Source organism: Apodemus sylvaticus, chromosome 1 (assembly GCF_947179515.1).
Source record: "Apodemus sylvaticus chromosome 1, mApoSyl1.1, whole genome shotgun sequence".
In the NCBI taxonomy this organism is placed as follows: Eukaryota; Metazoa; Chordata; class Mammalia; order Rodentia; family Muridae; genus Apodemus; species Apodemus sylvaticus.
Window position 1 is genome coordinate 34,306,185 of NC_067472.1, and position 16,080 is coordinate 34,322,264.

Consider the following 16,080-nt stretch of genomic DNA (forward strand, 5'->3'; position numbering starts at 1 on the left):
TTATTTAGTACAGATAACTGTCAATATTACACAGTTTTAAAGAAACAAGTTCTGTGTGGACTGAAATTTGTCACTTGACAAGATGGGTTCATTTTTGGCATAGTAAACCTAGGCTTTTCTTCTCATTATCCGTCCTGCCCAGGTGGGAGGAGGCGGGGCATGTGGCAGAGTACAGGGCTCAAAGGGGGACTGTCCATGTCCCAGCTATAGCCTATGACTACAATTTGACCATGTTGAAATTCCATGTCTGCATATGTATTTTTGTGTTGACTGCTGATGTATGAGACATAGCTACTAAGGGCTGTTTAAGAAACTAAGGAAGTTAAAAAGACCTGGGTGAGAACCAGAAAGTTACTTTTTACACTTGCTGTGTCTTGTCACTATAGCAAATTTTGCCTTCATGAGCATAGAGATGACTGTCTCTGAATGAATTATATATCAAGTTGTACAACACGTTCTTGGCAAATGTCAAGAAGAAAATGGCCTTGTGCTCAAGCAGGGGCAGAGAAGAAGTTAGATTCGAGAAACTCATTGTGGCACTGTAATGCAGTAAATTATTCTAAACACTGGTGATTTTGTTTTTGTTTTTATTTTTACTGCATTCTTACTTAAAGCCCCATCCCTACTTCTCAATTATTACCTTTCATTAAAGGCAATGCCATTAGGCTGTAGATTTAAATATTTCTCTGGAACTTTCTTGGAGGAGGCAGTGTGTGAATAAAAAGGGAGCCACAAACTGGTGCCTCTGCAGACTACTAACTGAAACTCACCTAAAAAGCTTCAAGCCACTCCTCTTCCTTTAGAAGAATTGAAGTGGGTACTTGAGAGCACAACACTGAGATTTAAAAAAAAAAAATTCCCCAAGTCCTCATTTTAATTCTAAGATTAATTGTATTAATGCCCCAGCAGATTATAGTAGCCACACAATTAAGTCTGTGAGTGTATGTGTCTTTGTGTGTGTCTGTGTGGAAGGGGAAACAGTGCTAGGAATCAAAGATATGGCTTTGTCCTGCTAGACAAGTGCCTTCCCACTGACCTCCTTTCTCCAGCTCCAGACTCAATGCGTTATTTTAATTTTAGCTGAGATATACAGGAAAGAGTAGATGGCCACCTTGTTAGGTACTGTGAGCTGCTGAACTAGAAATGGAGGATTCCTTTTTTTTTTTTAAGGGGAATAAAATATAGTTTATTCTAGAATCAAATTGGAGTGACAATAATCTGGAAACATAGGTACAGATTATCTCAAAATTCCATGTTCCAATGTGGAAGCAGTTTCATGATGCTTTATAGTTCTACAGAACAAAGAAATTTAAAAAAATCAAATCAAAACACATTGTTTATTATATTAGAAGATTAGTTACAAGATGAAGGAAGATTTTCTATCATCCTAAGATGCTACCTGATATCATTGTTAGCTTTTGGTTAATATAAGCTAGTGATTTGCTAACTTAACAGATTCCAAAAGGTTTTTAATGTATTAGACACAGGGAGTTAGTTTGGTTTTAGAGTTGACCAAGGACAGTCCAGAGGGCTAAAGCCAGCTCAGAAATTATTAGACTCTGGGCATGCAATACTCCAAGTGAAAAACCTGGGTAACCTTGGGGAAACTAGCAAGGACTGAGTTGATCTGTGGAATTTCAAGAAGAGTAAGAAATTGGATCAAAGAGAATATTTCAAAAATAATGGGTGTTACCTTTCAAAATCTGATGAAATATGAATATACACAGCCAATAAACTCAACAAACTCTCCTTAATAGACACTTAAAGATTCACACACTGAGACACACTGTCATTAAAAGTAAATAGTTTAAATTGTTAGAAATATATTCTAAATATATTCTCTTCTTGTGGATTATGATTCAATATAATGTGGATAAGAACTCCTGAACAGAAGCTGTAGGTTTACAAAGAAGGATTGACTGTAATGGAGGATTCTTAAAAGGATAATGTATCATGGAAGATTATTAACTAGGTTAAAAACTCACAACATATCCAATTACCATGATGCAGGACTATATAAGCGTTGATCTGTCCAACATTTGCAGTGTAACATGCTAAGCCGAGTACTGAGTATAGCTGGGGGATAAAAGGGAGAGCAAAGGCTCTCTTGGGCCTTAGATCATATACTGCAGTACATCCTCACCTTCTCGTTTACTCCCACAACTTTGCTGCTCATATGATTGTTTAAATGCTATGTGGTTTTTTTCATCCATAGAAAAATGGAATAATAATTTTATGTTCCTCACAGTATTTCCAAAAGGATGAAATGGTGTATATAAATTCTTTTCCTAACTATCAATTCTATCTTTTATTTTGAGATTATAAGTACTTAAATTCTTTAGATAAAATGTTAACTGATTAATAAGTGGAGGTTTCCTTAGAATACCCTTTTCTGTAGAAAGTTTCAGTACTTACTAAGAAAAGTTAGGAGACTATCAGTTGAGTATTGGCAAGCTCAAATACATTTCAGATGATTATTAATTAGACATGAAGTCTGATAATCACTAATAGACTAGTTGCTTATTCTTAGCATTTCCTCTTTGAAAATTAAAACTCTGTTGATGTCTGTCCAGCAAAGGAAGTGTAACAGGGCCCCACCTATTCTGATATGACACAGAACACTGATTCTGAAACTACCATTCAGTGAGCCATTTGTACTTTTTAAAGCAGTAAATGATGCATTTGAAGGCTCAGAGCAGTAGCAAAAGATTTGATTTGCTCATGTATATTTAGTTAATCCCCATTTTTAAAAGTAGGTACAAAGTATTTTGAACCTTAAAAGGGAGTTATTATAATAATATAGCAATTGAAATTGAAATCACATAAAAATAAAGAAAATACATTTTTAATGAATTCCACTGTTGTAAAGGTTAGAGCAGACAATTATACTTTTACAGAATTTTAAGGATTAAATACTTAGAGAAAGCATAGTATTGTTTCAATAGGATCTTAGACGTATCTATCCTCTTTGGGATTTATATTTGTATTCAATAAATTGAATATCCTTTGTGTATTAGGTACTGTGGCATATTTGTCGGTGATGAGGTAATCATAGTCCATGTGCTCATGAAGTTTGTTCTTTGCATGTCAAGATGAATAATTACACTATGGTCCAAAACAACAACTGATACACATAGAATTATGACAGATTGCTACAGAATTACCAGGCCTAAGCTTGTTAAGAGGAAGGGGAAAGAGTAATAGGTGTTTGGGAAGCATAAGGGACACATTACTTATTCTAGACCTAAAGTTGAAGATGAAAGAAATAAGGAGGAAAACATTGTTGGAAGCAGAAGAAGCTCTGCTGTGGTACGAGAGAGCTCCATCTCTCTAGATTGTATAATCTTTGGATGTGTAAACTGAAGCCAGATTCTATAGAGCCCCTGAAGTCTCAATAGGAAGTTTACAGTTTATCCTGAAAACTCTAAAGATCTGTGTGCTAGGATGGAGATTCAAGAATAGATGTTGAAGGCTAATTAGGAAGCTAAATCAGTGGAATAGGTAGTTGATTAACTCAGGAGACATAAGAAAAGAAGTCTGTTTCTTTTTTTTTTTTATTGGATATATTTTTTATTTACATTTCAAATGTTATCCCCTTTCCCAGTTTTCCCCCCTCCCACCTTCCTGGCCTCAATTCCCCTACACTGGGGCATCTACTGAGCCTTCATAGGACTTAGAACCTCTGTTCCCATTGATGCCTGACAAGGCAAGGCAGTCCTCTGCTACATAGACAGCTGGAGTCATGTGTACACCTTGGTTGATGGCTTAGTCCCTGGGAGCTCAGGGTTGGGGGGTGGGGGGTAAGGGGGAGGGGGCAGGGGTGTGGTCTGGTGGGTTGATATTGTTGTAAGAAGTCTGTTTCTTATTAGTAGATTTCCTTGAGAAATAGAAATAGCAAGGTAACTAGATGCCAAGGTAGTTCCTCTTGTCTGAAGGGATCAGTCAATCTTGAACTCACTGAGAACAGACTGCAACTAACACATCCACATTTTTGGCAGAAATTTAATTACCATGATGAAAATTAAGCTTGGCTTTGATGATTAAATTTTAAAATTTAGACCGATGATATGTTATTTAAAACAATTCAACAAGTAGTGTAAAATCGAGAACAGTTCAGTGGAATTATTGAATATGCTTATTTATTGGGAAGTTAACTGCATATAGTTGATATAAATGCTAGATCCTTCAAAACAGAATTAGGAAAGTAGAACATATATCCCAAACCCAAGTTGTGTGTGTGTGTGTGTGTGTACGCGCGCATGTGTTTTCTCAAAGGGGAAGAGACTGAACCTTCTAGAGAAATGAATGGACAAGCAGGTTAGGATAAAAGTAGAAATATGGAATGTTGTGAAGGAGCTTTTCTAGAAATAAGAGGTTGTTATTAAACCAGGCAGAAACTAAGTAAGGTAGTAGAATAAGATATTTGTGTTACTATCTTTGGAACAAAGATTCTCTGAGAGTGATAGCTAGAAAGATATACCCAGGTGTTCTGTAGAGTCTATAATGTAGATGATGACATTAGGATACTCTTGTAAACAAATGTGGTTAGGAAAAAAATTCAAAATTATTGTATTAATACTTAACTGTTAATTTGTTTGTAGAGTATGAAGAAATCTATCCATTTTAAGCCCACAAAAAACCAAGAAAGTTTAGTGAGGGGAAGAAAGAAAAAGAATGAAACTCATTTGTGTGGATTTTCATCTTTATTTAAAATGTCTGACATGAACTTGTGTCAGTCATAAAGAATTAAGTTGATTTTAAACATCTGCTTTATTTCAGTTAGGGATATTAAACATGTATGAAATGACATAAGAAATTTCTTCTTATTGTAATACTATTTAAAAATGAGTTTTAGGGGGCTGGAGAGATGACTCAGTGGTTAAGAGCACGGTCCTAAGTTCATATCCCAGCAACATATGGTGGCTCACAGCCATCCATAATGGACGCCCTCTTCTGGAGTGTCTGAAGACAGATACAGTGTACATATAATAAATACATAAATCTTTTAAAAAATGAGTTTTAGAAGAAATTACTATTTTAAAGCCAAGAAAATACTTTAGACTAAGTTATAAGATAAGCTATATAGTGTGTATTACTAATTCTCAAACTGCTTCATGAGAACAGTGGTTCTAAGAAATTGCAATTATTAAAAATTTTACTTGCTTATACAGAGAAAGATCTTAGATATATTTAAATATATTTAGGTATCTGTTTAGATATTAAGTATCTAAGTGAGTTTTTTAAGGTGGCTAGGTAATTCAAGTACATTTCTGTAATGAAAGATGGCATACATGTTTAGTTTGATTTCTGGCATTACATTTTGCAGTAAATGTTTTTCTTTCTCTGTCTCTCTGTCTCTGCCCCTCCCCCCCACCCCCCGTGTGTGTGTGTGTGTGTGTGTGTGTGTGTGTGTGTGTGTGTGTGTGTGTGTGTGTGTGTGTGTGGAAATACAGAGGGTTTTTTTTCTTGAAGTCTATTCACTCATTCATTTTTTTTTTTGCCAAAAAATGTCATGCGAATCCAGTTCTTTAAGCTACTGTACATTTAAAATAGGATATATTGTTTCCATTATTAGCAGTGTTATACAGTATTCTTTCCCCTTTGTAGATGGTGTTGATTTCTTTGAGCCTGTCATTAGAATAGTTAAGAACTGCAAAAGAATATTCTCCACTTTATAAAAAGAAAAAGAGATGGGAAAAAATCTTATGTGGGCAAAAAATGTAAGAAGAAAATTGTTTTTGGGGTGTGAAGAAAAGTAAGGATCCCTACTCTTGCTTTTTAGCCCCCGTGAAAGGCAAATACAGTCTTCCTGTTAGCGGACAGTATTATTGCTTGCTTCTCCAGTACTTCTTATCATCTCCCTGCCTTATAAGACAGCATTTGCCCTTCCTTTGTTGCCATCCTGAATGGGGTGGCATATTCAGCGAGCCCTATTCAGTTGCCATCCTGAATGGGGTGGCATATTCAGGGATGCCCTATTCAGCGAGCATATTCTTGGTAGTCAATCCAAAGTATGATACTGGACAGGACCTTTTGTGTGCATGTTGGGGTAGGGGGTAAAGTGCACATGGTTTGTGGTGCTCTAGGAAGAATGCACACAGGGCATCAGAGAATAGAGCTCATTTTCCTTGCATACGTGAAGTCCTAGGTGTTACCCCCAGTATTACAAAGACAACCAAGAGAGTACTTTCTTGGAGGAACCAAATTCTTTGATGTGTTTTTTCCAGCATTTCAATCCAAATCTTTGTGTGAGGCATTCTTGCCCTTATCAGTTGTTATCAAAAGGATCAGAAATGAATTGCTTGTTTTGATTGGACATTAATTTCAGGAAGTGTTATAAAAGGAATTATGTCATATTTGAAAGTGTATATATATCGCTTCCACACAAAATGGCAATGATTGTAAAACTACCCAGAGTGAATCTAGAGACACTCTTTAGGGATTATGTCTTGCTTAATGTTTTGAGACAAGGTCTCAGGCTGCTGTGGAATATACTATGTAACCCCAAACTGGCCTGCAGTTTGGGATTTTACTGCTTAGCTAGGTCCTCAGATTATAGCCACTTGCCAGCATTCCTGGCATCTGGCAATTTTTCTTTTTAAAAAAATGTGTAGTCTATTAAAAATGTTTAGTTCTTTTCAAGAACTGTTTGAGAGATTTGAGTTACTTAGCAGTAAAAAGAGAGAGGTAGAACACCTGACCTGAGACTGAACAGATTAAAATCAATTCCATTAGTAGGTATTTTCCTGATGGGAAACCTGTGTTGGGTTATAGAATTTATGAAAGACTGCTTTGCTTTGCTCCATCTTGAGACTAGTTTGTTGGTCATGCTAAGGTGGGTTTCTAGTACACATGTTCCTCTTTGTTTGGATACATGTGTTCCCTATAGTCTCAGAGACTAGAACTAACTCTGTAGCTAAGAATGACTTTGAACATCTGATTTTTTTGGCTTCCACCTCACAAGTGTTGGCTTTAGGCGTATGCTATCATTCCCTGCTTACTACAAGTTGCTTTTGACCAGCATTTTTAGGTTTAGTTTGAGAGCACTCAAAGTTTATATTCATTGATTTGTGATGGCTCTCGGAAGTTCTGATGATATCATTGTCTCTTCTCCTGGGCAGTTACAGTATATGCCTCAAGAAGGTTTCCTTAAGCATGTGGTTGTGTATCTAAAAGTATTGTATCATGGGGTTATTTGCTAATTCAGAAGTTGTTTTTTATGTTTACAGTACTGTAGCTATCTATGTTGTATTTTACATACCTGTGTAATAATCTATTCCTGGGATAGTAGAGCATGTTTTGACAGTGAGCAACTGAGTTTCTTTCTTGTCACTGATTAGTACACGTGTAAAGGATCAGCAGTTATAAGCACAATGCCCAAGATGCCACCAAAACATACAGACTCATGTATTTTAAACAGAATTTAAAACTTTTAAGATTATACGTTAAAAATATTTATATTCTTGGGGAATTTCATGCATTGATATAGTTTATTTAGATCATATTCACACCCTGCTCCAACTCTTCCCTCCAACTTCTTTAAGATCTGATGCCTAACACCCTTCCTAACGCTATGTCCTTTTTCTTTTAAAAAATTAGCCACTTGTGCAGCCTATATACTCATGGGTGTGGGGCCCTCTATGGGAACACTGTCACCTACCAGGGTCCACACAAGCACATAAAGCTGATGTTTCGTCCCCAGGTATTAGCTCTTTAGTTGCATGGGAGGAAGTACAAGCCCCAACCCTTTACTGGACTGTTGACTGGCTTAATCTTGTAAAGGTCCTCTGTAGGCATCCACTCAACTGTGAGTTCATGAGTGCAATGTTCCTGCCATGCCTAGAAGATACTGTTATGTTCAGGTTATTTCTGACCTCTGTCTCGCCCATTCCCACTATGGTCCCTCCCTGATCCTTTAGTGGAAGTAATGTGTGATAGTACAGTTATAGCTGAATATTCCAAAGACACTATTTGCACTCTGAACAGTTGTGAGTTTTTGTGTTGACTGATAGGCATTGCTCAAAGGACCTTTATTGGTGAGGATGAGAGCTATACTAATCTAGGGGTATTGAGATAGGAATTAGATGGCAGTTTGATACTATGGCCATTGAGCAGAATTTTAGAAGAGCACCCTTGTAGTCCACAGACCCAGGTTCTTGGCCAGATTTATAGTACCAGGTATGTATTTCCTCCTGTAGGGTGAGTCTTACATCAAATCAGTAAGTTTTGGTAAAGGCCTTAACATCCCTGCCATCTTTGCTCCCTTGGGCAAATCTTTCCACTCTGGTTATTACTGTAGCTCATTGGGTTCACAGCTGGGTAGACTGCTGGTGACTTTTCTCCTACAGCAGCCAACATAGAACCTTCCAATACTATGAAGTCTTGCCAACAGGAATGAAACTTTCAGTTCAGTAACAACTCGATTTTGCCAAGTCCCTTGACCAAAATGTGTGGTGCCTTCAGGAATAGAGTTAGTTACCTTCTAAACTTCTGGGTGGAAAATAAAGCAATGTCAACAGTCTATATTATTTGGGGGTATCTGGGACAGCTTTGATGTACTTTCCTAAATATAAAATTGCAGCCTTGTAGGTATTATAAAAGATTATATTGATGAAGCATTTTATATATATGAGATATATATATATCTCATGCATATCTTATTCCAGTGATATATATATGCATATATGTATGTATATGTATGTATATATGCATGCATGTATGTATGTATGTATGTATGTATATGTATACTCAAATCTTTAATTCTATCTTTTAGTTTCCAAACTCTTGGCTGGCCATTATTATTTAATTGAGACAGGCTGGAATCCTGCTTATGTATTAACAACTTTTTGCTATTAATAATTATTTAATAATTAAAATAATTTAATCCCTTTAGATTATTTAGAACATTTATTTTATGGACAACTTTAGAATTAAATATATATAAATCACCCGTTCCATAGGTGACAAACATAGTAACTTGTCCAAGTATCTGTATAAATAATGATAATGAATTAATGGTGAAATACTCAGTGTTCATTAGCTTTTCAATTCTAAGAATTATTATTTACTTGATAGATTCAGGTTGTTCTGAAGATTGGACAGATCAATAGAGAGAAAATATCTTACTCTGCCTCATAACTCTGTGTATTATGCAATTTGTTTCCAGAGTCAAGCATAGAGTTGGTTGGCATCCTTAGGGAGTTTGTTTAGCTTTTCTTTTTTTTCCCACTGTTAGCTGGACACAGTCTATGTGGTGCTTGTCTGGCCTCTATCATCTGGGCAGGGCTGAGCTGAATTTTAATTCAAGAGAGTAACTGGGAGAAAAAGCTGGAATGGCACCTGTGCCCCATGATGGCCTTTTGATAACCAGGAACAAAGCAAGTGGCAAAACAGTTTTCACTGTGCTTTGTTGCTTTGACTTTAGTGTTTGTGGCTTGTTTTATTTTCTTTTTTTTATGTAATTAATCTTTTAAGATAAAAACAGTCAATGCTAATTTTTTTTTTTTGTATTTCATTTTTTGAAGAAGAAACAATCTTTTATAATCTATTCTGAGTCATGGCAAGAGTTAGGTAAGAGAAAGCCTTTGTTGAAAAGGGAAGTTACCCAGGCAACCGGTGTTTGCCACAAGTGATTCATCATCTCCAACGTTAATCATTGTCATTGATTATCTTAGACACGTGACTGTAGGGGAGTGTATGTCATTATCATTTCTTCAGTTTTCCTAAAGATGAACCTAGCAGAGAGATTTACTGTGCACACTTCTAAAAATCATACCTTCAACCTTAAAGAACGACCCAGGCTCTTAGCATACAGAACAAGAATGAAGACCTGTTGACAGATCCCTTGGATTGGAGTTACAGAGAGTTGTGAACTGACCACAGTGGGTGCTGACAACCAAAATCTGTTTTCTGGGAAAGAGCATTAAATGTTCTTAACCACTGAGCAATCTCTAGTCCCATTATACCCATAATTTTAATTAATTGGGGTTTAACTCATCCTGATTTGAGTGCTAGTAATAAAAGTTTTATGTTTCAAAATCTATAATGTAAAACTATACCAATATACATTAGTCAAACTACATTTTCTCCAGTTTAAAAATAGTAATTTATATTTACAAAGCAGCATTGCTATGATTTTGTGTTGATCAGATTTCTAGAATTCTTATAATTTATGTGAGTACAGCCATGTTGTTTTACCATAAAGTACTATGATAATTGATTATTTTGTTTAAGCAGAAAGTGGAATTAGCATCTTGGTCTTTCTAAAAGGTAAAAGGAAGAAGCAATCTGAGGATTAAACTGTATATCTTTATTGCATTCTTCATTCAGAAAATTAAGTCATTTTAATGGCATCAGAATCAGATTACTCAGCCTTTGCTTTGTGTGAGACAAAGTATTTCAGGAAGGAAGATCCCAGTAAGTATGAGATGGACACAATCAGTTATAGGCTTATAAAGTTGTTTGATAAGTGATTGACTAGGTCAGATTATTAATCTATTTAATTTGGCATGTTCATTGTATGTGATAAAAAGAATCCAACTGTGAATTTGAGTGTGTTAAATAATCTTCAGGAAGTCTCCCAAAGGACTTTTGAATGCCTTAAAACTTGCAATAAGGCATGTTTGTTCCAAATACACTTGATTTGCCTAGGTTTGCCCATCAGGTTGAAGAAATGCTAATTTGTTGCATTCAGCAGCTGGGTTTTGCAATATTCTTTTCCTCCTCCTAGGGGCTAATTAGCCTTCTTTCAAAATGTGGCCTATTTAGCCTTAGATTCTCATGACTCATCCAGAGCTGGCTGTACAAAGCAGAACCCTTAGCAGGTGGGTGTGTCCAATTGCTTAATTAGCCAGAATAAAAAGGTCCTTTGTCAAACAAGCATCTGTTGCTCTGGACACACCTGACAGGCACTTTAGGCAAGGAAGACTAGGAGGAAATTGTGCTTGTCTTTCTTGTAAGTGTATACAACTTATTTACATGTGGGCTACATCAGTGACAAACTGCAGGGGGTTATTTAGTTTATCAAAACAGTAATGTGACTACATTTGTGATTGATAAACAAATCTCACTTAACAGTCCCTGAACTAAGCAAATTATCCCCTAGGCGTAAACAAAACCTCAGAAAACTTCTGCTGGTGAATGAGAGAAAATAGGTTATAAGCACCCAAGTGTTGTTTAGGGGTTGAAGCAACAACCTAAGGTAGCAGCTTCAGGCACTGCCCTCCTGTGAGAGTTCTCACTTTGCACAAATGGTGGCCAGTCCCCAGAATACTACAGTGTGTCAGTAGGTTAAAACAGTCCACTTAACAAACTTTCCTCAGAGGATTATACTAGCCCAATGTGCTTTACACTGTCCTCAGAGCTAGTGAATATAAAGTGCTTCTGGAAAAATAATGTGTGTTAGAATCCCAAACCTCACTAACAGTCTCAGGCTCTTTGTTGAGAAACTGTCCTGACCTGAGGCTGCAGCACAGTACACCCAGGGGTTACAGGCCTTGAATTTCAAATCAGACAGAAGTTGAATGAATTCTGATTCTTCCTTTTTCCTGCCTGTATGTTTTAAACAATTTTTTAAAAACCCACCCATGTCTCAGTTTCTACAGTTGTTAGATAAGGATACCATCTGCATCATGGGCTTCCCGTGAGCCTGAAGCTAGCAAATGTATTTAAGGCATTAGACTGTTTTCTGGAATCAGGAAAGGACTTTTAAATGATGGACCTAATTGCAGTTACAGCCATTAGAAGCAGTTTATGGGAGTGATGGGATGAGATCTCTTGTCAGGAGCCTGCTAGAGAGTTTCTGAGTTGATGGAGGTGGTGAGACTGGAGAAGAATGAAACTGTGTCAGAGGGTCAGTAGAGCGTGCTTGGGGTTAATAGCATTGATTATCCTTGTAGAGGATGGTTCCCAGCATGCACATGGTGGCCCACAACCACCCATAACTCCAGTTCCAAAGGATTCAAAACCTTGTGGATTTCCTTAAGGAAATGTTCAACATCTTTAGTCATCAGGGAAATGCAAATCAAAACAACACTGAGATTCCATTTCACACCAGTCAGAATGGCTAAGATTAAAATCTCAGGACACAGCAGGCGCTGGAGAGGATGTGGAGAAAGAGGAACACTCCTCCATTGCTGATGGTACAACCAGCTCTGGAAATCAGTTTGGCAGTTCCTCAGAAAATTGGATATAGTATTATTACCCGAGGACACAGCTATATCACTCCTGGGAATATACCCAGAGGATTCTTCAGCATGTAATAAGGACACATGCTCCACTATGTTCATAGCAGCCTCATTTATAGTAGCCAGAAGCTAGAAAGAACCCAGATGCCCTTCAACAGAGGAATGGATACAGAAAATGTGGTACATTTACACAATGGAATACTACTCAGCTATTAAAAACAATGGATTCATGAAATTTTTAGGCAAATGGATGGAACTAGAAAATATCATCCTGAGTGAGGTAACCCAATCACAAAAGAACAAACATGGCATGCACTCACTGATCAGTGTATATTAGCCTAGAAGCTTGGAATACCCAAGACACAATTCACAGACCAAATGAAACTCTAAAAGAAGGAAGAACAAAGTATGGATACTCTGGTCCTTCTTAGACAGGGGAACAAAATACCCACAGAAGGAGATACAAAGTGTGGAGCAGAGACTGAGGGAAAGACCATGCAAAGACTGCTCCACCTAGGGATCCATCCCATATACAGTTACAAAACCCAGACACTATTGTGGATGCCCACATGTGCTTGCTGACTGGAGCCTGATATAGCTGTCACCTGGGAGGCTCTGATAAGTACATGATCAATATAGAGGGGACACTCTCAGCCAACCATTGAACTGAGCACAGGATCCCCAATGGAGGAGCTAGAGAAAGGACTCATAGTGCTGAAGAGGTTTGCAGTGCCGTAGGAGGAACAACAGTTTGAAACACCCAGTACCCCCAGAGCTCCCAGGGACTAAACTGCCAACCTAAGAGTTACCCATGGCTCCAGATGCATATGCAGCAGGGGATGGCCTTGTTGGACATCAAAGGGAGGAGAGGCCCTTGGTCCTGATAAGGCTATATGCCCCAGTATATGGGAGCGCTAGGACAGGGAAGGGGGAGTGGGTGGACTGGTGAGCAGGGAGAGGGTGGTAGGTTAGGGGATTTCTTTTGGGGTGGGGATCCAGGAAAGGGGACAATAGTTGAAATGTAGATAAAGAATATATATATATATATATATATATATATATATATATATATATATATATATATATAAGAGTCAGGCATGCATTTGATTTATACATGCAGGGGAAACACACATAAAATGTATGTAGTAAAATTTATAAAGCTGGTCAAATGCATAGAAACTGGGACTAAGCGGAAAGTATTCTGAGTTTTGACTGATAATTAGTCCACTAGATTGGGCTTTTAATCCCAGTTTGGATGTAGCATAGAGCTGGAGGCTCAATAAAAGGTTCTCTCCTTCAATCTAGCTTTACATTTAAAAACAATTATTTCTCCTTACTTGTTTAATTTGCTCCTGTTGAATAGTTGACATACTTTCTACCTTCTTCAGTTCCCCATTTAAAACTTCTGTCTTAGTCAGGGTTTCTATTCCTGCACAAACATCATGACCAAGAAGCAAGTTTGGGAGGAAAGGACTTATTCACCTTACAGTTCTGCATTGCTGTTCATCACAAAGGAAGTCAGGACTGGAACTCAAGCAGGTCAGGAAGCAGGAGCTGATGCAGAAGCCATGGAGGGATGTTACTTACTGGCTTGCTTCCCCTGGCTTGCTCAGCCTGCTCTCTTATAGAACCCAAGAATACCAGCCCAGGGATGGTACCACCCACAAGGGGCCCTCTCCCTTGATCACTAATTAAGAAAATGCCCCACAGATGGATCACATGGGGGCACTTCCCCAACTGAAACTCCTTTCTCTGTGCTAACTCCAACCTGTGTCAAGTTGACACACAAAACCAGCCTGTGCAACTTCCATCACTCTTTTTATTCTATTTACATATACCCGTACTCTGCTTCTTATTAAATTCAGAGATTTGAATGTATCCAGTGAAGTGGAGAGCATGAATTCCTTTGTGGTGTCAACCCTTTACTTTATGTTTCCTGTGTGTGTGATAGTGAGTAAGGGATGGGATTGGACATCTCCAGGCCTCCAGTTACTCACCTATAAAGTGAAGGATATAATTTTAATCATTAATACAAAACACTGGCACATAAGCTCATCTTGGCATAGCTCTAGCTAGCTCTGTGGAAAGCAGGAAGGAGTGTTAGTATAAGAGTTGTCACGGTGGAAACCCACACACAACTGATGAGGCAGAGGACAGGGGAAGCCCTAACTGGCCACACATGATGTTGGAATCTGTACACCATACAAACAAGGCCTCCTGCTCATCCTAAAGCTGGTGATCCTGAACACCACCCAGCAGATGCTATCCAGTGCCTGGGCCATGCCTTATTCCTTCTACAAATGCAAGCCTTGCGTGCACATCTAGCTCCTTTGTTAAAGCACAAAATGTAATCAATACTCTGTGAATACATGATAAATCAAAGGACCCAAAAGGTTTTTGCATTCATTTTTGGATTGCTGTTTTTCCATTTTTCATGGAAGGACAAAAAAATAAAAGGAAGAGATAGGGTTTCTAATTTATGTATTATTCTTCTTTAAGAAAAAGATAATTTTGAAGAGGATAGCCAGTGCTGTGATCTAACTAGGGCTAAGTAAGCACTGTGCATTGAACTGTAACCTAGCTTTGGCTTCCAGCATTAGAGCATCATTGTCTTCTCTCACCCTAATCAAATGAGAATTTTGTATAGGGAATGATGGAATTCTCATTCAGTCTTAGGCATCTCCATGGTTTTAGTGCTAGTCCAAATAAACATTTATTGACTTTATTGTTACATTTGAAAGAGCCACAATTTGTTGTATTTCACATAAAAATCTTGATTTTTCAGCTTCTTTTGAAAAATTGCAACTGTTTCTACACAGTGGCTTCCCACATATCCAGAATGTCTTATAGCTGCATATTAGCCTGTCATTGTAAATGACCCAGAAGTAGCAGACCTCATTGTTCATGTATTTCTTCCTTCTAGTATAGCCACCATCCCTCAGTTAAAAGTGAAACTCAGATTGTTTTGTGGATTCCTTTATTCTTGAGTAAATATATTTCTAAAAAGTACCCAGAAGGTCCTCATACTTCTGTTACAGAACCCACCAGAGCTATTACTGCTGGACTTGTGGCTTCTGTGCAGCTTTAGGACTTTGACAAAGAAAGCAATAAGGAAATTCATAGATCTCACATAGAAATGCCAGTACAACATGCAGAAAATTACTCCGATCATAATGATATGATATTATATGTTACTTATAAATATATGTAAGTAACATATAATATATGTGTATATATATTAATAAAATACATGTGTGTATATATAATTGCACACACTTAGCCAGTAATTTTGGAATGATTTACTCTGTATTCTTTATGGACATCCTAATAGCCTTGAAAAGTGTCTAGAAAGCATGGTTTGTTACATGGACATCTATTTCAGATTGTGTTCTGAGGTTTAAAAATTATAAATATTTTAAACCATAGTTCCTTAAAGAGTTGAAATACTTCAAATCAGCTGAGATCAAAGACGGCAGCGTTCAGTGAACTTTTGCCTCTTTATTTCAGGCCAAGAGGTACTAATAAGGATTTTTTAGGAAACTATCAATTCTTTATTTAGTTAAAAACCGGTGATAGTGACTAAAGACAGACATGGGTTGCGTCGACAGTGTATTGGTGTGAGTGGTCTCATCTGTCCAAAGCCTCAGCATAGGATTTAAGAACTGCAGTGGAGCTTATCATGCAAGGCCAACACTTTTTCATATTTTCATGTTTTCATATATTCCAGAGACCATCATGCAGACTTCAGAGACAGGTTCAGACACAGGTTCGACAGTGACTCTACAGACATCTGTGGCTAGCCAAGCAGCAGTGCCTACACAGGTGGTACAGCAAGTGCCAGTCCAGCAGCAGGTAAGGACCTGTTATTCTGAGTGGTGCTATTTGTCATGATGGC

At 37.6% G+C, this 16,080-nt stretch overlaps 1 protein-coding gene across 6 annotated transcripts in view; it reads left to right on the forward strand.

The window, feature by feature from the left end:
* Rfx3 (regulatory factor X3) overlaps positions 1-16,080 on the forward strand; it is a 261,188-nt gene that overhangs the window by 90,642 nt on the left and 154,466 nt on the right. For all 6 annotated transcript variants that reach the window (XM_052187737.1, XM_052187747.1, XM_052187754.1 and 3 more), the window contains one exon: positions 15,913-16,037. In XM_052187737.1, the coding sequence (XP_052043697.1) occupies positions 15,921-16,037 (117 nt within the window). In that variant the 5' untranslated portion in view covers positions 15,913-15,920. The remainder of the gene's footprint in view (positions 1-15,912; positions 16,038-16,080) is intronic.